General features: G+C 41.6%; 1 protein-coding gene across 3 annotated transcripts in view; it reads right to left on the bottom strand.

Annotated features, from left to right (window-relative positions):
- RORB (RAR related orphan receptor B) overlaps positions 1–21,977 on the bottom strand; it is a 197,121-nt gene that overhangs the window by 54,007 nt on the left and 121,137 nt on the right. For all 3 annotated transcript variants that reach the window (XR_016277360.1, XM_089490721.1, XM_089490716.1), the window contains exons 2-3: positions 18,133–18,218; positions 11,776–11,917 (exon numbers count right to left, since the gene is read on the bottom strand). Coding sequence is in view for 2 of the 3 variants with exons in the window: in XM_089490721.1 (XP_089346847.1) it covers positions 11,776–11,917; positions 18,133–18,218 (228 nt within the window). In the remaining variant the exon portion in view is untranslated. The remainder of the gene's footprint in view (positions 1–11,775; positions 11,918–18,132; positions 18,219–21,977) is intronic.

Here is a 21,977-nt window from a genome sequence, read left to right as displayed (position 1 = left end):
AGATGAATACCAGGGCACATCTGGCTGAGCAACTGCAGGATGTGGTCAAGAGGCAAAAGTTATTAATGAGGGAAATCAGACATAGTAGGAGAGGTTACAGCAGTCTGCTTTTGCCTGAGTCTATAGAGGAGGACAGAATTTCCCCCCCCCCTACTCTCTTCTCCCCCCCTCCTGAATTAGGTTAATGCAAACATCTTTTGCACTTTGATTTCAGTTACACTTTGAAGTAAGCTGAGGACAAAGGGGGAATGTGGGAGGAGGAGAAAGACTGGTACATTTTAAAAACAGCTGAGGACGGAAGATAAATTGGGATGGCCACTGACAAACTAGGGCTGCTGAAGTGTATATTTTTATGTTTTTTAAAAGGTCAGTTAAGCTCCGTATATAGGATATGGGGGGGGATGCTCAAAGAGGTTAGTGCATTCATCCTTACAACTTTGTGAGACAACTTCTTAGCTGATGGTACCATGATTTTCAGTGGGAAGAAAGCATGAGGGAAGGGTTAGCACTCTACTTTCCATAAGATGTGGTCCCACTATTAGATGCATAAGACTAGAGATGACATGTCCAAGACTCTTCAGAAAGTTTATGACATCTGATACTATTAACTAAAACACACAAGTTATTTTTTCTTTGTTTAAATATGATAGAAATATCTATGCTTTTAATCAAGGAAGTAAAACCCCTCCCCCTTTATATGGCATAAGAGTTCTACTTCTTATGTGCTAAAAGCATAGATATGCTCTCTCCCTATATTCTATAATTTGGCTACCATGTTACTTGTCAGAGTGACTTTAAGATTATTTTCTGCAGTTAGACTCTATAGCAGGGGTAGGCAACCTTTTTGACCCGGGGGCCGGGTTGCTGTCCCTCAGACAACTCGGGGGGCCGAAGCCAAAAAAATAAATAAAAATAAATAATTTTTAAAATTAAATCAATAAATTAAACCGGGACAAATGTAGGACAAAAATTTAAAATGGAGGACACTTCTTAGTTAAAAAAATGGAGGACAGGCAAAAAAATCTGCTGATTTTTTAAAAAAATATTAATATAAATACATGTTTCTGAGGCTTCTATAGACAATTGCCCCCCCTTGCCCGCCTCTTGCCCCATTTGCTCCTCCTTGCCCCCCTTGCCTGCCTCTTGTCCCTGCTTGCTCCTCTTTGCCCCCCTTGCCCGCCTCTTGCCCCCTCTTGCTCCTCCTTGCCCCCCTTGCCTGCCACTTGCCCCATGCGCAAAGGCCCCTGCGCGCTTGTGCCGATGGCCAAAGGCCCCTGTGCGCCTGCACCGGCAGCCAGAGGCTCCACGCGCTTGTGCGAGAAGCCAAAGGCCCCGGCGGCAATCTGCGGCAGGGCCGGGCTGGGGCCGGATCCTAGGCCTTGGCGGGCCGCATGCGGCCTGTGGGCCGTAGGTTGCCAACCCCTGCTCTATAGAAATCAGAGACAGTCCACTTCATGCATTTGAGAAAGTAGACCAAGTCTATGAAAGCATATGCTACAATTCTTTCACACTCAAAGGTGCTACAAGATCCCTTTGCATACTAGACTCTGTATAGTGATTCCTTTGAAAGAGCATTCAGAACCTGCAACTCGGCCAGAATGCAGCAGCCAGAATGGTAATTTGGGGGTGCAATTCTGTATTGATATTATGCTGGTTACCAAACCCAGTAACAGTGCTGGTTTTACATTTAAAGCCCCAAATATTCTGGGTTCAGGAGAATCCATTATGTTTCCCTTTGGGGCTGTTCACACTACATTATAAACTGGTTTGCAAACTAGTTTAAAAAGGGGTCATCCACACTTGTACTGATTTTTCTTGACCTGAATTCGGGGGGGGGGGGGGGAGCACAAATCCCCATTAACCTGGTTTTTCCAAGACTGAGTCCCCCCCCCCCGTTTTTTCCCCTCCAAAACACCAGGTTTTATAACGGTACCGCCAATGGAAACTTCCTCCCAATCCCAGTCAGGGCATCCAGGAGGGAGGGGTTAATGTGCAGGGGGCAGATTAAGCCCATCACTTTGCTCTCTCCATGCCAGCCAAGTGCCATTGTTTTTCTATCTCAGCACTTGATTGCAGGAGTGAAAAAAGCAGCTCCAGAAATGCAGTGGTTTCAAACCTCTTACACTTTGGAAAGTGTTCTCTTTAAAGTTCAGCCCAGCTGTTTTTCTTTTCTGCCCATCAGTCCCCTTATCTGCACCAATGTCTGATTCCCAGCCCAGAGCTCACCAAAGCCAGGGGGAGAGTTCTCCTGGGAACATCATTAGACTATATATATATATATATATATATATATATATATATATATATATATGAATGACAGCTTATCCACGTATTTGCTATTGCATGGCCACAGTAGACTGCACCTTTAAATATTCACATCATCATCAGTATGACAAAGGTGTGCATGATTTGCTTGACAGTGGGGCTGTGGGTTAGGGGTCATTTTTTCCTCTTTCTCAAGAAATAAAACTACAATAGATAATGGCCCTGTCCAGATGGGCCAAAAAACACGTACTGAGTACGTGCTAGGGTTGCCTGGGAGCATCCTTTTCAGATGCTCCCTAACCCTAGTACATACTCAGTACGTCAAAATGGTGGCACCCTGTTTACACGGGCACCGCCATGTTGACAGGACAGACACGTAGCATCCACACCTCCCATCACACTTGCGACGTCACGAGTGTGCCATTTGCGCACTCGGGCATTGCAAGCACGATGCAAAAAGAACCCGCTTTTTGCGGGTTCTTTTTCCGCCACCGGGAAAAAGCCTCACTGTTTGGCAGCTGAGGCTTCCCGCCAGTGGAAATGGAGGCGGCAGCAGACCGCCCTTTTTGTGCGGTCTGTATCCTGCCTATGCTCCCAAGTTGGTGCACATACATATTATATTGATCAGAGATTATATTATCATATTATTATATGGCTGAGTGAGTGTGACTCCCCCCAAGGCTAACCTATCACAAGGTTTCTTGCTATGGGTTGTCCTGATGGGCTTGCCATTTCTATTCTCTGAGGCTGAGGTGGTGCAGTGAGGGCTGGCAAAACAGTATGATGTAGATGTGCATAATTTGACTGACAGTATTAAAAAACCCAGAGAACGAGTGAAATGGCCACTCCATTTTAAATTGATATAAATGGTAATGTGAACTTCATCAGGGTTCAATTACTACAGAGAGATTTGATTGGAGTAAACATACTGAGAACTTTGATTCAGTATTACATCATAGAATCTTCCCGGACTTACTCATCACAAAAATGCTAGTGTGAATGGGGCCCTTGAAATTTGCTAGAGAAGAAACAGCAACTATAACGAGGACCTCCTAGATGCCTATGCCATCTGGCTGATCTTAGTGTTCATAAAAAAAATGTGTTGCTTGTCCTGTTTAACTCTACTGGGAATTTATATTTGGTCTATCAGTAGTATTGATGAGGAAAATTTGTTATTTAATACCAAGTAGGAATTTTAATATTGAACTTGAGTTCCATATATTTTGAACTTTTGGTGATATTATGCTTTGGTCCTCAATAGAACCAATGTTGTGTAGTAATCTGAATGTTGTACTGGGATACTTGAAGACCTGAGTTCAAATCTCTGCTCCACTGGGATAGAAATAGATAGAAATCCACTGGGTGACCTTGGGCAGGTCACACTTAGTCTCAGAGGAAGGCAAAGGCAACCCCTCTCTGCACAAATTCCATTAAGGAAACCCCCATCATAGGTTCGCCTTAGGGTCAGCATAAATCAGAAATGACTTGAAGGCACATAGCAGCAGTAACAACAAAGATCACTGCCATTGATTAAAAATGCCAAGTGGACATTCATTTGGTTAAATATATTTTTGTTTGCCACCTTTTGCTCTTCTTAGGAAAGCCAGGCTACAAATGCTTTAAATAATTTTAAAATCCAACTTGCTTATAATAAAATAAGCATATAAATATATACACACACTTGTCTACCTGTGTTTTCATCTGTGATGTTATGAAGAACATGCAGTATGGAAAACTTTGGTTAGCCAATCAAACTGACAGAGATAGTTGGAGTATATGATACCGTTACTACAAAGTGGTAAACCTGTTGTTCTCATACATGTACTTTGTGCCTGCAGGTATATTTTTGGCAGACAAGCTTTGGGGTCTATACTGTGATCCTCACCGCAGTCACTTACACCAAAGTAAGTTCCAGTGAAATCAATAGGACATATTTCCAAGTAAATGTGCCAACACCCTGCTGTGAATAATGAGCAGGCCTGCTATTTCTTTTTTATCTCTCCACGCTCACCAAACAGCAAACCAGAGCTCTATAAAAATGTACAGCCTTCAGATTTGTATCCTGTGTGATTTATCAATTTTCCTCAAACCTTTAATCTGTGCACTAACAGGATTAGTACCTTCTGAAGATAACAAGCCCTAAAGCCCTATTATCACAACCTGTCAACAGGCCTGTTATCTTCACACACTTATTCTGAAAAAAAGAATGTTACAGGTTACAGTTGAAGCCTAAAGGAAAATAACAGACTTGAAGGTAAACACTCTATAGGAATGGCATTTCCTCTAAAGAAGCAACACTCATGGATTACTTTACTGGCATACATTTGCAACATATAATCTTAAAGTACTCAATATGTTCATACCTCCTAAGAAGAAAAGAGGAAAATTGTGCCTTTGTTGGAATAAGTCAAAATCATAATGCAAAGCTACATCTCTATCATTTGCTGCACGCAAAGCAAGTGCATTCACAGTGTTATTTCTCAGTGTGATAGTCTCTCAAAAGTCTAAGGAATAAGGAACCTGTGGCCTTCCAGAAATTGCACTATGACCCCCAGGATCCCTGACCATTGGCTATGTTATATGGGGTTTATGAGAGGCAGAATTCCCCCTACCTCTGGTTTCTTAGACCCTGTACAGACAGGCCAAAATAAAGCTGCTTTGAGTCACTTTGGTGGTATGCTGTTTAAATGATGCATGCGTCCTAAATGTCCGGAAGCTGCGGCAAAGCCACACTCCAGTTCTAAGGACTGTAGCATGGCTTTGGTGCAGCTTCTGGATTCTTAGGACACATGGCTGGATGGCCATCTGTCGGGATGCTTTGACTAAGAGTTCCTGCATGGCAGGTGGTTGGACTGGATGGCCCTTGTGGTCATTTCCAACTCTATGATTCTATGACCCGAAGCAGCTTTATTTGGCCTGTCTGCATGGGCCCTATGTCCTCATAAAGGATATTTTTTTTAAGGGAATGATTTTTTTCTCATAGTTTCAGCTAATAGTTTTTTTTTTTTTTAAAATACATGTTATAATGCTACATACCATTTTGGTAACTCATTATGTAGGAAATCATATTGGCATCCATGCTATGGGCTTTTTAATAGGGCAATCCCATGCATTTCTACCCAGAAATAAATTTGAATTTTTCTTGTTAAAAAGGGATAGCCAGGGTGAAGAAATATTTGGTCTTCCTCTGGAGTGAACCCTCCTTCCCCACAACATCATCATTTGGTGATTCTTCAACTTCTGTACATGGTTTCCTCCATCTCTCAAGGCTTAATGCAGTGGCAGCTCTAGGCTACTCTGTGCTGTTAATTTTGGAACTACAATTTTCTTTTTGGTTCTGCCCACCACTAGAATTGAAGTATTCTTTTGAGGTATAAAATTGCAAACTACATTTCTGAGGGATCCAAAAATACATTTAGTTAGGAAAATTAGAGTCAGACTTACACTGCGTATAATCTGCTTGGTAATTTGTGGTCTATGTTACACTAATATCTAGGGTTGCCTGTTCAGGATCATTCCAAGCCTCAGGTTTCCAGACAAAACCTGATATCTAGGGATGGCCTTAATGATGTTATGCCTTAAGTACCAATCACAGTTGTTCACAGCTTCTCTCTCTCTCTCTCTCTCTCTCTCTCTCTCTCTCTCACACACACACACACACACAAAGGGATATATTTTTTCCTTTGGAAACTAAGGACTTTGTTGCACCGCCTCCAGTGCCCAACTTACCTCTTCCAAATTTGAGCCAAATTCAGAAGTTAGGCTGATTTTATCACACAGACTTATTTCACCTTGACTTGAGAACAGCCCCTTTAGTTAATATTTTGGTATTAGGATAGGGTTGCCATTAGTCAGGGCCTCCAAACCGGGACAAATGTAGGACAAAATTTTCAAATGTAGGACCTATTTTTTTTTTGGGTCCTACATTTGAAAAAGAGCCTCGCTGAGGGGAGGATTCCTTCTCCGCTTGGGCTCCGTTCACGGAGCCCAAGCGGAGAAGGAATCTTCCCCCAGGGAGGCATTCTTTTCCCCTTGGACTCCGTTTTTGCCAACAGAGCCCAAGGGGAAAAGAATCCCTCCGCTCAGCGAGGATTCCTTCTCCGCTTGGGCTCCATTCACGGAGCCCAAGCGGAGAAGGAATCCGCTCCCTTTCCCGGCCTCTGTGGAGGCTTGGCCTTCACAGAGGCCGGGAAAGAGGGAGGAGAGCGCCTGCGACGATCTTGGCGATCGCGGGCGGCCCCCTCCCTTTCCCGGCCTCTATGGAGGCTTGGCCTTCACAGAGGCCGGGAAAGAGCCAGGAGCGCGCCCACGATCGCCGCGATCACGGGCGGCCCCCCTCCCCTTCCCGGCCTCTGTGGAGGCTTGGCCTTCACAGAGGCCGGGAAAGAGCAAGGAGCGCGCCCGCAATCGCCGCGATCGCAGGCAGCCCCCCTCCCCTTCCCGACCTCTGTGGAGGCTTGGCCTTCACAGAGGCCTGGAAAGAGGGAGGAGAGCCAGGCCACCTCCCTCGGCGGCGGAGGCCAAGCAGGGAAGGGGCCTCGCTCATGCGAGGCTCCTTTCCCTGCCTGGCATCCGTCGCAGGGGGGGTGTCCCGGGGGCGGGGCCAAACCGGGGTGGGACTGTGTGGACCCGCCCCAAACCGGGAAAGTCCCGCCCCCAGGCGGGATATGGCATCCCTATATTAGGAGTTTATCACATTGCCTCTGGTGCCCAACTTATATCATCTGAATTTGAGCTAAATTCAGAAGTTAGGCTGATTTTATCGCACAGACATTTCCCTCAAAACAGCTTCCTGTTACCTCCAGTGTTGAATTTGGGCCCTGTAAATTGCTTCAGCGGCCATTTTTTTCCAAAATGGGAGCTTCTGGTTTTGTCCTGAAAGCTTCCAATTTGGAAAAAAATAGCCACTGAAGTAATTTACAAGGACTGAATTCAACACTGGAGACAACAGGAAGCTGTTTTGAGGGAAATGTCTGTGTGATAAAATCAGCCTAACTTCTGAATTTGGCTCAAATTCGGATGATATAAGTTGAGCACCAGAGGCAATGTGATAAAGTCCTAATACCAAAATATTAACTAAAGGGACTGTTCTCAAGTCAAGGTGAAATAAGGGGATTATTCCTTTTCATTCAGTGAGCTAGGATAAGAAATATTTAATTTAGACTACTTGCTTCTAACCAGCAGAGGAATATAGAGCAGAATGGAAGGTGGGCCCAGATATCTCTACAATAGGTAGTAAAGGAGAACGCTAGCTGAGTCAGTGCCTTGGAGACTCTTTGCAGGTTGCAGCAAAAAATGAATTTGATTGTTAAGTGTTGTCAAGTCAGCTTCGACTTCTGCTGATGTATGAGAGCCCTCCAAGACATCCTGTGATCAACAACAGATCAATTAAGCCTTACAAATAGTACGAAACTGCTTCTTTGCTAGTTGAGCTACAGATTTGCACATAATCCTTTCCTCTTCTCCAGATATTACCCCACCAAAAATGGAGAATTTACACCCTTTTCTTCTACCTAAAGATGACTTCTGAAAACTGGAGACTCAAGATCAGGCCCTGAGATCGCACAACCTTATTGATATCAAAGCAAGAAAGAGGAACCTTTGGCTCATGGGCCAGATATGGCATTTGGGGTTTCCTATCCAGTTTGCAAAGCTTTCCTGAGATTATCTCCAGGCAGTGATTGGCAATAAGCATGTGTTTAAAGTTATTTCACGTTGAGTCTTGCATAGAATTAAGCTATGATTTGCAAGTGAAAAAGCTGTTGTGAGGGGCTTTGCAGGCAGGAAAGAAGTTGCACTGGGGCTTACTCTTGAATAAACATGCATGGCAATGCAAACCATTAAATTACTTAAATATTTAAAGTTAAATTATTCTCATTATTTTAAAGCACTTTGAGGTCCTGTGACATACAGTAGGATAAAAATATTTCAACAAAGCAGCGAAATAAATTAAATTGAACTGTGCTATATACACTTTTGGAAAATGTCTAAATCAGTAATGTCCACCAACAGATTTAAGCACCTCAATGGACAAAAATGATACTAATGGAAAGGCAGTGGGCTACAAAATGGGGATTTGTGCTCATAACAGAGAGCTCAAGGAAGCTTGTACAGCAAATAAGATAGGCACTTGTATGCCAAAGTCATTTGTTCCCTTTCTACTAATTCCATATGTGAAGTCTGCCAAATGTAGAGGCCAACAATTATGCTTGTCAAACCAGACTTATTTTTTTTATAAAAATTCTGAACAAGTGGGACCACTAGCAGTAGTTTCTTTTCCTATGATAAAGAAACAGACACTGTTTTTTCCTGGCACAATTGGTATCAGTAGAAACAGTTTTACAACAAAATAAATGAAGCTTTTATTTTGTAAGCAAAGACACATATAATGAGAATTTTTCATTCCCTCAATAGTTTCTTAAACTGAAATTAAACTGAACAGGCAAATGGATCCTGCCATATCCCTATTAACACAAATAATAATAAGATGCATTTGACTTCGTCATAGAGGAAGTGGTCTCTAGCTCCAGAGGAAGTAGCATAGCTTTCCTAGTCCCATATTCTCCCCCCGCCATGTGACCTGGTTTGTGCTGGAATGCTACTTTATATTTTAAGGTAAACTTCTTTTTAGATAGCATATCCACCAAGTGTCCTGATTTGGCACTTTTAAATATAACATTTTCTGTAGAATATTCTGTGATGTGATAAATACATTACAACAAGATTGTAAAGTTCTGTGGCTGTATTTGGGCATCACAGTTAACTAGAGGTAGGCAACTGGATGGCACTGGAGCACTTAACAACTAAAAATGATGCAGCAGTGGCAACAAAATGTCCACTTATTAAACTGTAAACTAAGTGTGCCATGCTTTTAAACTGCTGCCTTAATTTACTGTGATGGCAAAAATTAGGGCTTGCCCCCTGTACGTACATAAATAAGGTATGTGGAGGATGCATACCTTGTTCTTAGAGATAATTCTCTTTCCCTTGCTCCTGGGAGCAAAATTTTCCTCAGAAAAAAGATGCCTTCCCCCTCCCCCCGCACACCATCTTTGCAAGTAAAAACATTGACAATTTTGAAACCATTATCATGGTAAACTGGGATGGGGAGTATCCTTGCAGGGATGGGGGGAAAACAGCAGAGAGGACTGCATGTGCCTCGTGGGACACATGCTGCTAATTCATACTAAACTATGGATTAATGAGTCTAGCTTCCTCTCAGAGAGCTAAAATGAATTTTGAGGTCCCTATTTCTGTTTTAGTCAACTATAGTTTACTGTTTTGTTTGGTGTGACAAACTATTGATTGATTGGCTGATTTCCTTTTTATGCTGCCCTTCTCCCAGAAAGGGACCCAAGGCACTCACAAATTTAAACATTTTAAAAGCATGTACAATAAAAGTTTTAAAAGGAGCTTCCCAGATTTGCAAATTGGTTGGTCGAATTTGGATTCTAGCCAGATGTTACCTGGGATGCACTCACCTGGTGGTAAATAGGTTTTTTAAACTGTGCGATCATCTCTTATGACAGATCTTCATTGAAAACATATGAAAAAGTAACAGAAGAGTAGCTGACTAATTTAGAGAACCTACAGCATGGGCATTTAGTACCACAGATTTCCATTTTATTACCTAAGCACCTGAAGGAGGCCATCATTTGGAAGTTTATATATAATGCTTTAATTGCTGACTGGGGAGCGAGGCATAGCATATCTTATATATGAAAGTCATTCTATGGAACAAATCTAGTTGGTTGCTGTAATGGGAAACTTAACTGATATACTCTTATTTTAGCCATAGGTGACTGTGTGTGTGAAGTGAGGTAGTCAGCTATGCTACTGTTCTGTACTAGACCTTAGAAATAAAATTGTTCTGTTAGATGTCCATTTTGGCCTGGCCACTTTGAAATAACTCTCTTTGAAATAACCATGATGTAAGGGAGCTAAGCCTTAAAACATAAAAGAATTATTTGCCAAGCAAAGTTTCAGCTTCATAAAGCTTAGCTTCAACTGACACCCATGGTCCAGATTGTATGGTAACCAGGCAAAAGTACAACATAAGATTGGACTCAGCCAAAATATCATGAATAACTTAAGTCCCAATGATTTCAGTGGGTCTGCTGTAAGTATGAGTAAGGCTGGATCTAAACAATAAACTAGGGGTGTGCAACTTTGAAGTTTATTGTACTGTTCTTAAACAGTGGAATAGATGCAGGATTTTAACTGTAATGGTAAGATCCTACTGCATGACCTCATGGCTGGGCATAGCTATTGTGTAGCCAATCTGAAGCTTACTTTTAAAGAATGGGGAAATCCCATGGATAGCTGTTAATTGCACTGTTTACCCATTATTGAAATATATACAATAGGTTGTTCCTTTGGGTAATTCAGAGATTGTTGATCCCATGTGGTGTGAGTGGGCATTACTCCCTTCTCTCCCCCTCACTTTCACCAAACATCCATAGACATTCTACTTCTGATGCTGAGAAGAGAAGGAAGTATTGGCTCTTTTCTCAAAACATGTTTATCTGTGCCCCCACCCACCCTACACTGCCTGCCAAGACAGAATGACTGCTTATTCATTAGGAGGCACTCATTCCTTCTTTGGCAGGAGGGAGGGGAGGGAAACAAGCTTCTATGAGCCCCTAAGAACATCCTCCCCCAAACATTACATCCTGACCATCTCCATCACCATCACCCTCAAAACCAAACCAAACTAAACACCTAGAAAGTTTCTGGCAGTCCACTTTTGGGGCACTGTCATACTACAGAATTATCTACTTCAGCTACTGTGGTTTCATCCTATGGAATTCAGGGGTTTGTAGTTTGGTGTGTCATTATAGATTTCTGGCTCAGAATTCTAAGAACTCCTCCCTAATCTGCAGCTCCCAGAATTCCACAGGATGTGGCCATGGTGATTGAAGTAGAATCATATCATTATAACTGTAGTATGAAAAGTCCCTTTCTCTTCTCGGGAACCCCAAAAAGATGTGGCTGTGTGACATGTTTTAAAGGAAATGCCATTCCTTGAAACTTCCAAGAACAGCAATTCTTTTATTTTATGACATTTTTAGTGGGAAAGGGTCCAGGGGCTGCCAGAACACTCAGTGAGTACACATACAGCCTGCAGGCCACATGTTGTCCACCTTTGCACTTGATAATTGGTGCAGTGAAAATCTTTAAAAACTCCTCCGGCTGTGTGCTGTCTCCCATTCCTAACATAATGGTTGTACAGAATTGTGGCCTAATAGCTATCTGCAGTTCTATTCCAAATCCCCTGCCATAACCTCTCCTGTTTAGAATCATTTTATCTTTCTCATGTTGCCTTCTTGTCTTTCGTTATGTTCTTCTCTGCTTACACAATACACACCCTATATAAATGCCGTAGGCTTTGGGAACAGCAATGATCTATGTGACAGAACACTAAGGTGCCTTTCTTTGGGGGTGAATGCAGGGTACAGTGCAGAGCAGTTTGAAAGGATTGATCTGTGAAGCAAGAAGCAAGCACTTTACCATCTCTAGACATTCCTAGGGCAAGACACTTCTGCAGTCGGCAGTGTTGGCAACGGTTTCTGTTGGTTCTGTCAATTAAACAGTTCCTCTGCCTTGGGCAGGAGTATGAGGCATTGTTCTGTTGACTCCTCCTAAAGAATCCCTGGTGAGAAAAGAGAGAGAGACAGCTAGATCACTGTACACCCTGTGAAATGGCAGCACCATCAGCATTGTGAAAAGGATTTCTGGTGTGTTGCAGGTTTTGAAAATGCACAAGTTGCTTTTGACATGTACAAGTAAGGCCATAAAATGAATGCACTGTTGTACCTGGTCTGACCGCCACACTCAGCCATGGATCTCACTGCATTTCCTTGGTCTGCTTATACCAGAGGTCAGGGATAGGAGTCCCTAAAAAAACTCCCAGTATCTGTCTTAACTGGGAGTGTTGCTCAGTTCTGGTGGGAAATACAGGCCAAAAAACATTTGCAGAGTCATGGATCCTCCAATCCAATTTACACCATGCATTTAAGCTACCTCATATGGTTATTGTGAGGATCAAATCAGGATATCCTCTCAGGTGTGTTGCTCTGAGTTCCTTGGAAGATGGATCAGACAAAATGTGAAAAAAATTATGGAGTATAGAGAAATGATGGAGTACATAGAAACTAAATTTAAGACAGGGCTTGGCTCCAGAACCTACCAATGCTCTGCCCTACAGTCTATGTTAAATATTAAATTAACCAAATATGTAAAGGATGGCATTTTCCTCAACTGAGATCATAGAGCGGTGTTTACAGGGCTAAGCACATGGCATCCAGAAAACCTGGGCACACCTCTTTTTAAGAGACTATTACATTATATCTTTCCCCATCTGAAGGGGGAAAATGGCTGTTCAGCTTCATCTAAACCTTTCCAGGTGTATGAGCATAAGCAAAGATCTGCAGTTTTGATTTATGTAATCAACACATCAGATTTCCCATTTTCCTCAGCCAGTTCATTGCTTATAACATTTTAAGCAACCTGCCACTGTAGGACAGGAAAGCCTAGCAAGGAAAACTAGGCACAGGGGAAGATGCTTTATACTCAGAGCTTGTAAATAACATCTTACAAGTAACATAAGCCATCAGAAGTTACTTTTGTTTAACAACATTACTAGCACCATTAGTTTTTAAAAGTAACACAAAGGCCAAGATCCAGTACCATTACTGCTAGAATATAACTCTATGCCAGCATAGCTTGGCTAGTGCTCTGGGGGAAATGACCCCCCTGCTGGCTGTACAAGGGCAACTGCAGACTCCCAAGAACAGCTTCATCTAACCCCCATGCTGGTTTGCCATAGCAGTGTGCACCGGAGTCATCCAGCTGCTTTTGGCAACTGTTGCTCCCTGGCCAAGGGCAGAAGCTGCTTGTTCATCCTGCCCTACTTGCGGGCACATCCCTGCAGCTAGTCACTGACAAAGTGGAAGAGCTATGCCTCCAGCTACACTTCTGCATCTGGTGGTGTAGGCCACCTACTGAATTCTTGACCAATATCTGGTTACCCTCTAGCTTCTTTGATGTAACAAGCCATTATTTATGAAATATTGTTTGGTAGGAAGTGTTGTTGTTCTGCTCTGTTTTGTTTATTTATTCTATTTTTAAAGATGTATTTGAAAAAAAGGAATGGGAAAAATAGGTAAACATAACACATTAGTAACATACTGGTAATCCATTACTCTCCAAATAGTAATGAATGGCACTAATGAATTATTTTGAAAAATAGAAACAATGAGCAAGGAGTTGTGAATTGCTTTGCTCTGATTATCCCCAGTCAGACTATTACATCTATGTCTAGACAGACCAATATTGTATCAAGCTCAGCGTTGTCTGTACCAGCTGTTCCCAATCTGAATGGCAATTGTAGTCCAAAACATGTGAAAGGCATTAGATTGGGAGAGGCCCATTACGCTGACTGGTAGCACTTCCCGAGGCGCAAGAAAGAGCTTTTCCCCCATCCTATCCATAGATGCTGGGAGTTAAACTTCACCTTTTGCATGTAAAGCCTTTGCTCTACAGCTAAACTATAGGCCTTCCTCAGTATACAGTATGCCTTCCATATTCAGGCGGATTAGGGGAGCAGTAAAAAAAAAGTTTTAAAATTGTGAACATTGGAATCACATACATACAACTAAATATGCATGCCACAGATTCCATTCCTGCCAACAGCCCTGGCCTGTACTTCCTTTTCCTGCCTTGACACCATGATGTCTGAGCCAGATTTTCAAAATACCTCCAACCCTCTAGGACACAGAAAGTGGTTTAAGCAGTCAGTGGCTGATCCACCTCCTTGTTCCACTCTCCATCTACCTGTCTACCTCCTATCCTGCCAACAGCACCATCCCACCACTCCCTTCCCCACCTTGCCACAATGCCTCTGGCTAAGGTGTCCTGGTGCAGGGACGTAGCCGGGGGGGGGGGTCAGTGGGGTCCAGACCCCCCTTCAGTTAGATACAATTGATGGTGTGCGCTGCTGCACCTCCGCACCCAAGCCCCATTATAATGGTGGCACTTAGTCTGCCCCCCTTCCCAAAATCCTGGCTACGTCCCTGCTTGGTGGCAGAGTGGAAAAGGCAGTGATGGGCTGGAACTGTTGGCAGGACTGTAAGCAGAGAGGAGGAGGAGGAAGAGGAGGAGGCAGGGGCAAGGGGGTTGAGCTAGTTAAGCAGCAGCTACAACAAGGTGAGCAATCAAATCTGCAAAAGAGAAACCCACAAATGTGGAGGGTGGGCTGTAATAGAAAAAGAACTGTAATGCAGTGCACTCTTTATCCAGTGAAGTCTGATGATCATTTGACTGCACATTTTTGCACATGTGGCTTTTATCCCTTATATATGTGGGGAAATTCCCCTTATCATTCTCTTGGCAAGGTAATAGAGCTCATCAAATGGCTACATGCATCCCCAAAAAATTATTATGTGGCAAAACATTGTTTATTGCCACACATTGAGACAGTCAGCAGCGAGGTGAAAAAAGTGCAAGCTCTGTTAGAGAGGCGACAAGGGAATAAACTAGAAGCTAAAATTTAGGATGTGAGAGTTTTAGTTGTGAAACATTTGAATTTTAATTCTGATTGTAAAATGCCAATTGGTGTAACACTCTTGAAAATGTTTAGTCTTCAGTCCTTTACTTACCTTGGAGGAGGACCCATTGAATGCAATGGAACAAATTTCTGGGAACTAAATTACACAATGTGTTAAACATGTAGCGTGCAACTGAGCCTTTTGTTAAGTGTGTACAGTTTCAATCTGAAATAGGCCATGGAGGTTACAATCCAATCCCACCCCACCCCACCCCCATCTGCTCATTATGCTAAAATGGTACAGGGGGAAGGCTTTTAAATCTTTGTTTTAGCTTCCAGATGATGATGGATTTGTGGAAATGAGCATCTGGGCGGAGTTTTAAGCCTCCCCTACTCTTGTATGGGGATCCCGGATTGGACTTGAAGCCCTAGAACTTACTTGAGACTAAAAAGAAAGAGAAAACGAAAAGAAAGGTGCACATTATGAATTTAATGGCCTGTTACAGACTGCCAAAATAAAGCTGCTTCGGGTCTCTTTGGAGGTATGCTATTTAAATGATGCATGGCTCCTAAGAGTCCGGAGGTCGCGCCAAAGCCACACTCCATTCCTAAGCACTGGAGTGCAGCTTTGGTGCTGCTTCCGGATTCTTAGGATGCATGCAGCATTTAAACAGCATACCTCCAAAGAGACCCGAAGCAGCTTTATTTTGGCAGTCTGTAACAGGCAAATATCTTGTATATAGAGCTCTGAGTTAGGGGTGTAAAGTATACTTCTGAGAGAGAAAAAACAAATATTACCATCCTCGGTGAGAAAGGTAGGGAATAGTGAACCACTGTGAGGATTTGTATGTTTAGTTGTTTGTTTTGCATTTCAGGTTTTCTTTTGTAAAAAAATATTCGTGCAAATCTTGTGTTTTGTACAGAAAACTGTGTTTTGGCATAATATTATTCTTTTTGTCTAATGTGTTGTGCTATGAAATGGAAAACTATTTGTACTTGAAAAAAAATTGATATGCAAAATTAAATTAAAAACTTTTTAAATTTCACCCAGTGGGAAACAGTTTTGAGATTCTTGGTTTTCCCCCCTGCAAGAATGAGATGAGAATATTTACAATCATAGTTGAATAGACAGTCAAAGGCCACCCTTCAGATTGTGAACTATGATTTGGATTAAACAGATGTAATTTGCAGCTTTTTTAGTTTTCATGTTTCCCTCCCCAGAAGATGGTGGTGGGCACATAATAATAATAATAATAATAATAATAATAATAATAATAATAATGGTTGTCTTTTGTAATATCTGAATTCCTCTTATCCTAAGACTTCACAGATCAGTTGAAGTGGGACTTCTGCTGGATGGCTGCATATGTGTGAGCACTCTTCTGTGCAGAACCACTAGTTTGACTAACATCAACAACCTGTCTCCTACAACATTTTGTATGGGGCATATAAAAAGCTTGTTAAAACCCTAAAATAGTTCTCACTTTGACACTGAAACAACAGCGAGCATTTCCCCCACTATGCTATGGATGCATCTGAAGGGATTACAGTAATTGATCTGATACTTTAAAACCAGTTCAAAAACAATAGGGTTAAAACCTGCTTGGAATGGCACAGCTTCTCCTTATCTCCATGAGCTGTCTACATGTGGTAGAGCTGAGCAGGATCATCTTCCCACAAGGCACACACAAGGTAGCCATTAATGCTAATCACATCTAAACAGTACTGCTGGTTAGGCAGTCCAAGAAGACAAGATCCTTTTCTGCTAAAAGCCATTTTTGCTCAAATTATTCTTTACCCTGGGTTTTAAACAACTGGACCAATTGCACTCATCCATCAATATGACCATCATAAAAAGGTGTCGATTTTTCCAGCCAAGTAGCACAATAGGGCAGCTTCATAATGGGTGCTGTTTCAATCACAATGATTTTGTTTTTACATTTTAAAGCCACCCTCAGGACATTACCAGTTGGATAGCATGTAAGCATTTCAAGCACATACATATAAACGATAATGAATCTCTTAGAAAACTTCAGAATGTAGGATTCAGATTAAGAGAACTTCACAAGGGTCCAACTGAAATCAATTTGTAAACTTAACTGTGATTAATGTAAGCCCTGAAGATTTCAATGTGAGCATTGAGGAAATGAGATTAAAACTAGCTGAGGATCAAACTATTATTTTATTACTTATGTGCAGCTCCTGTTCTATGTTTTTTTTTTCCATTCCAAAGAAAGTGCTCAGATCACACATCAAAATCACAACTCAAAATAATTACTTTTTGAAGTACAATATCCAGAATCCTTCAGTCTGGATGGCGATACTGGCTGCATGAATCTGTGATGTGTTATTTGAAGATAACTTTTCCAACCTTGATCAGGCTGACTGCATGCAAGGAGGAGAAGTTTAATCTCCTTCTGTTCTGAAATTGCTCCAATATCTTAGGAACTTTGCTTTCTCTTCCTACATGTGGTCCAGACTGAGGCCTAATATGTTAACACTGGAGTAAATAAAAAAGGAGAGGAAAGCTCCATTCTACTAATGTGTAGTGTGGGCCCACATCTGGAACCAATGAGGAGATAGGAAAAGAACTGCTTTATAGCATAATAGCTTTAATTATGAGGCTGGAGAAAACTGCTAGCCCCCAAATACTTGGGAACTGCTACTAAACAAGTTTCTGAAATTAATGATTGGCCATTATATGGCATCTTTTGACATGTGCTATTGTTGTTGACTGGAATATTGCAGAGACTACTATGCTATGTTTCGTGAACATGCATGTGTGTGGAATAAATTCTCCTGACACTGATATGATCATTAAGGCGGAAGTGCCTCTCTCACACAGGCAGGTGTGCATGATTTGAAACCCTGAAAAGGCAGCGTTCTCTACTGTTCAGAGATTCTCTACAGGCATGGGGAGTCTGAAGATGTAGAGACTAGAAATAAGTGAGCCTGTTGTTCTCTCCCTTCATTCATGTAATATTTGACAGAGCCTTTTGAAATAACATTATTGTGACTATTTAATATTAACTAGGAGATCCATACAACTTCAATGCACTTTAAAATTGGCAATTCTCATACTGAACTATAAATGTTTACTCTGCAGATATTGCAGTGAACTTTGAAATTCAGACATGGTATCATTGTATGTTGAAAAATTACACTCCTGAAACATGAAGACAACTTGTACATGTTGGGGAATCAGCAGGGCAATTTTGTATAAAGTTTTTGTATGGATCAAAAGGTTATATTAGCAGGTCTTGGTAATTACAGATAGGACGAAAGTAGGAACAGAAAAACAACAACGATACATATCGTACCTTGCAGCCTTCACATGTGATGACTCCATAGTGTATTCCAGAGGACTTGTCACCACAAATTTTGCATGGTATCACTTCAATTTGTGCTGGAAAAGAAACAAAGGAGTTAGTGCATGCTTGACAATGCAATTTTCTCTCTTTCTTTCTTAATTTTGAATAAAGGAATACACAGATAGGCAAGCCCTTTCCCAATCCAGTCATCATAAGTGACTGTGAAATTGTATCCTACTCTGCTGTATATTCTCAGACATTTCACCCAGTTTGGCTGTAATGGCCCAGAGCTGCTCCGTTTTCCCATGCTCAGCTACTTGTATTCCTCTTGAGAGGGTGCTCTACAGATTTCACCCTGAATTTACTTCTCCCAACATGAAATCCAACTTCTCTATTTGTTAATTACATCTCATGAAAATCCCTTCATCTTCTCTGCAAATTAGTCTCTTGCTTCTCATCAAGCTTCTAGTAATTTTGCAGGCAGTGATCTTGACCTCTTTCACAACCCTGGATAAAGTACTGTGTAATAACAAGTCCTCTCAATTGCACTTGACATGGTGCAGTTTAGATCATATGATCACAAATACAAACATTCACTTCCTATGATTTCCATGCAACTCCATGTGACTGGCAGCTAGATGATCACAAAGACATGAATGGTTTTTATAAGCCTCTGCAGGTTTGTGAATTCAGACAACAAGACAATCTGTACTGGCAGGACAGGACCAGGCATTTGTGTTTCCATTTCCCCACTCTTCCATCTCCCAATGTATTTTTGTTTCATATTAGGGTGGTCACTGCACATGATTGAGGCAGATGAAATGCAGCAAAACAGAGGGTACAGATTTTAATGAAACATTCCTATGTTAATTTATATATATTTAGATATACATTTATAAGACATTATTCTTGTTTAAATATTTATGTATTTACTATATATCCCGCCTTTCTCCCAGTACAGGACCCAAAGTGGCTTACAGTATACTTTAAAGCAAAGTTACCGTTGAGGATTTATATCTTTGCTAGTGGACGTGTCTGCCAGAATTAGAACTACACAGCTCCATAATGTCCATATCTAATAAGGAGCTGTTGTTACATTACTATGGAGTTTAAATTGTTTAAATTGGATTAAATTGTTATTAAAAAGGGCCCTTTCCCTAACAATTACAAGAACGTTTCATGCCAAAAATGGAAGCATTCCCCTTTAAAAGCACTATCCACAATCCCACCAGGAGGCTCCCCTCGCAGATTGGTGACGCTGGGGTGACGGGAGCATGGTGGAAGGTAAGGAGTGTGATAAACTCCTATGTAAGAAAATCAGCAAAGTGACCAATGCACAATGGGACTGATGCACAATGGGCCCAATGTGCATTGAGACACTGGTGAGGGAGGTACATCAGTTGAGCCTGATGTGCATTAAAACACTCTTGTCGGTGTCTTGTTACACATCTTTGCAATTCATTAACAGGATTCCTTAGAGCCTCTGTTATGTAACAAAGTATAATTAAAGTTATATGACATAGACTTTGATATAGGATTCTGGCCAATGTATACTACAAAAAGTGTTTTAAAACCCATTGAATAACTAATCCAATTAAAGCACTGATTCAAAACAATGAGAAGACACATTGAAAATATAGTAAAAAATAAAATAAATACAGTACACACACTGAACTTTCTTCTTCTTTGATCAATTAAAAGCTGAAGCTTAATGAGTAATAATCCTTAAGGATTAGTTAAAAACTGAAATAGAAACTTAACATATCTCACCATAGTGAGGAAGATGGGTACTAGATGATTTGTGTGCTTGCTGCATTTGCAGTCCAGGAGCTAAATATATGTAGTCAACTTCAGTTTGCTCTCCTTTCTTAGGGTTCTTTTTAAAATTGAACTTGGACAGGCTTGCCCTCCAAAGAAAAGGTACCTCTGGATAGAGGACTAGTCTGAAGCCATCCAAATAGACAGTCCTTTGAAAGCAGGATACAGAGCAACTCTAATCCATTGACTTTAATGTGGCAAACTGACTTTACTATGCCATCATATGGTGGTGGCATTATGGTTAAGTCCATGATTAAGCTTTACAGTCATGTCAACTTTCAATTTTGCTGAACAGAGAGTCACATTCTCTTTAAAGGAGGGTAAGATTTAAAGGAACAGGACAGACAGACACATCATTGTTGCGAAACCATCCCTACATGTAAAAGAAATCAGAGGTTACAATGCTGAAACATTTTCTCCTGTTAACCTCTGAGGATGATTTCATACAAATGAGCAAACTTGAGGGATGACAGGGCCATTCGGTGCAGTAAAATGACTGCTGAAGGCAGCAGATTTTTGTGCCATAAAAGGAAACTGACTCTTTGTTGTTTCATTTGTTATGATTGTAGTAACAAAGTGTAGAGAAACTCTTGTGAGATTTTCTGCATTATATGCCAACATACATTGATTGGCCTAATATATGTATTATGTGCTTTGACTCTGGAGATCTGGGTGTCATTTGCTGTTCTGTTGTATCCAGCCAAACATCTTGGGCTAACCTTGGGTGAAAAAACAGTGGTGTCATTAGGGTTGATGTCATTCCCATTGATCCCTTGGGGTGGGATGTGGATGTGGAGAAGAGTGTCATCTTGGGGAAACTAGCATCTTGCTGTCACCATCTCCCCTCAGCTGAGACAGCATCCCATCTTCAAGGAGTCACTGCAAACAGTCTGCTGCCCCAAAGAATAATAGCAGAAAGGAGACAAACAGAATGGGAGGGGAGGTTGTGGGAGAGGGGAGCAGAGAGGAAAATCTGTGGCTTTATCCCCATCCCCACCCCCTCAAAAGGGAGTGTCACACCAAGAAGGTCTGATAATCATTTAGACATTCAAAGATTCAATATCAATCAATAAACCTTGATTGATATTTGCAAGAAGTTTTCAGGAAAGTGTACACACCAAACAGGAAGGAGTGGGCAAAGTGCAGTATGCATGACACACTCCAGGGTGGTTTTGTGACCCTTCACTTTCCCCAGGTCTCCACAGTTTCCTTGTTGCCAGTCTTGGAAGCCTTAAACAGTAGTATACCATCTGTTAAACAGTTTGCCTCCCCCAAGAGAATGTTTAGTGTCTTTTCAAAAAACAAAACAGAACAAAACAAAAAAACCACTGTTTTTCAACAGCAGATGTGAACTTCTGACCACTTCCATTTTGTTGTTGCTTCTTACCATTCTTGGAAGTCTGTGTGGCTGCCAGAGGGACCTGAGGTAGAAACTGACCCTCACAGTTGTTCTGTAAAAATAGATCTTGACAAATGTGTGTTGTATGGGGAATAACTCTCATCTCCTTTACTAAGCTGAAGAGCCAGTGTTGTCTGAGGACTGCTCTGGTGGTCATGTGGCCAGCATGACTGCCATTATCTTCCCACCAAAGTGGTACCTATTTATCTACTTCCATTTCTGTACTTTTGAACTGCTAGGTTAGCAGAAGCTCAGACTAATGACAGGAGCTCACCCCATCACCATCACTTGGGCCTCAAACTGGCAACCTTCCGATCTTCCAGAATTGGTGTCTTAACCACTAAGCTACAACATCCCTGTATGAGCAAATGTTGCTTATAAATGACTGCAGTTATTACAAATGAATTGCAAGCTGGAACATAGGTTTGTTCATAAGTACATGCTTCATGCACTTGGACTACTCTTGTAATCTAGAATATTTGTAAACTTTCCTGAACACATTATAAATAAACCTCAGGGATGCCTTACCAATCTGTCAACCTCTGGAAGTATAAGACCACACATGTCATTAAACCTAGCCAATTTGGCTAGGTTTCCTGGGGATGAGGGTTATGTACATCTTGATGTTAGTAGGTAC

Source organism: Sceloporus occidentalis, unplaced genomic scaffold, assembly GCF_023333645.1.
Source record: "Sceloporus occidentalis isolate IW3139 unplaced genomic scaffold, rSceOcc1.0.p SCAF_1, whole genome shotgun sequence".
Lineage (NCBI taxonomy): Eukaryota > Metazoa > Chordata > Lepidosauria > Squamata > Phrynosomatidae > Sceloporus > Sceloporus occidentalis.
The sequence above is the reverse complement of the archived record's forward strand: the minus strand, read 5'-3'. Positions and strand labels throughout refer to the sequence as shown.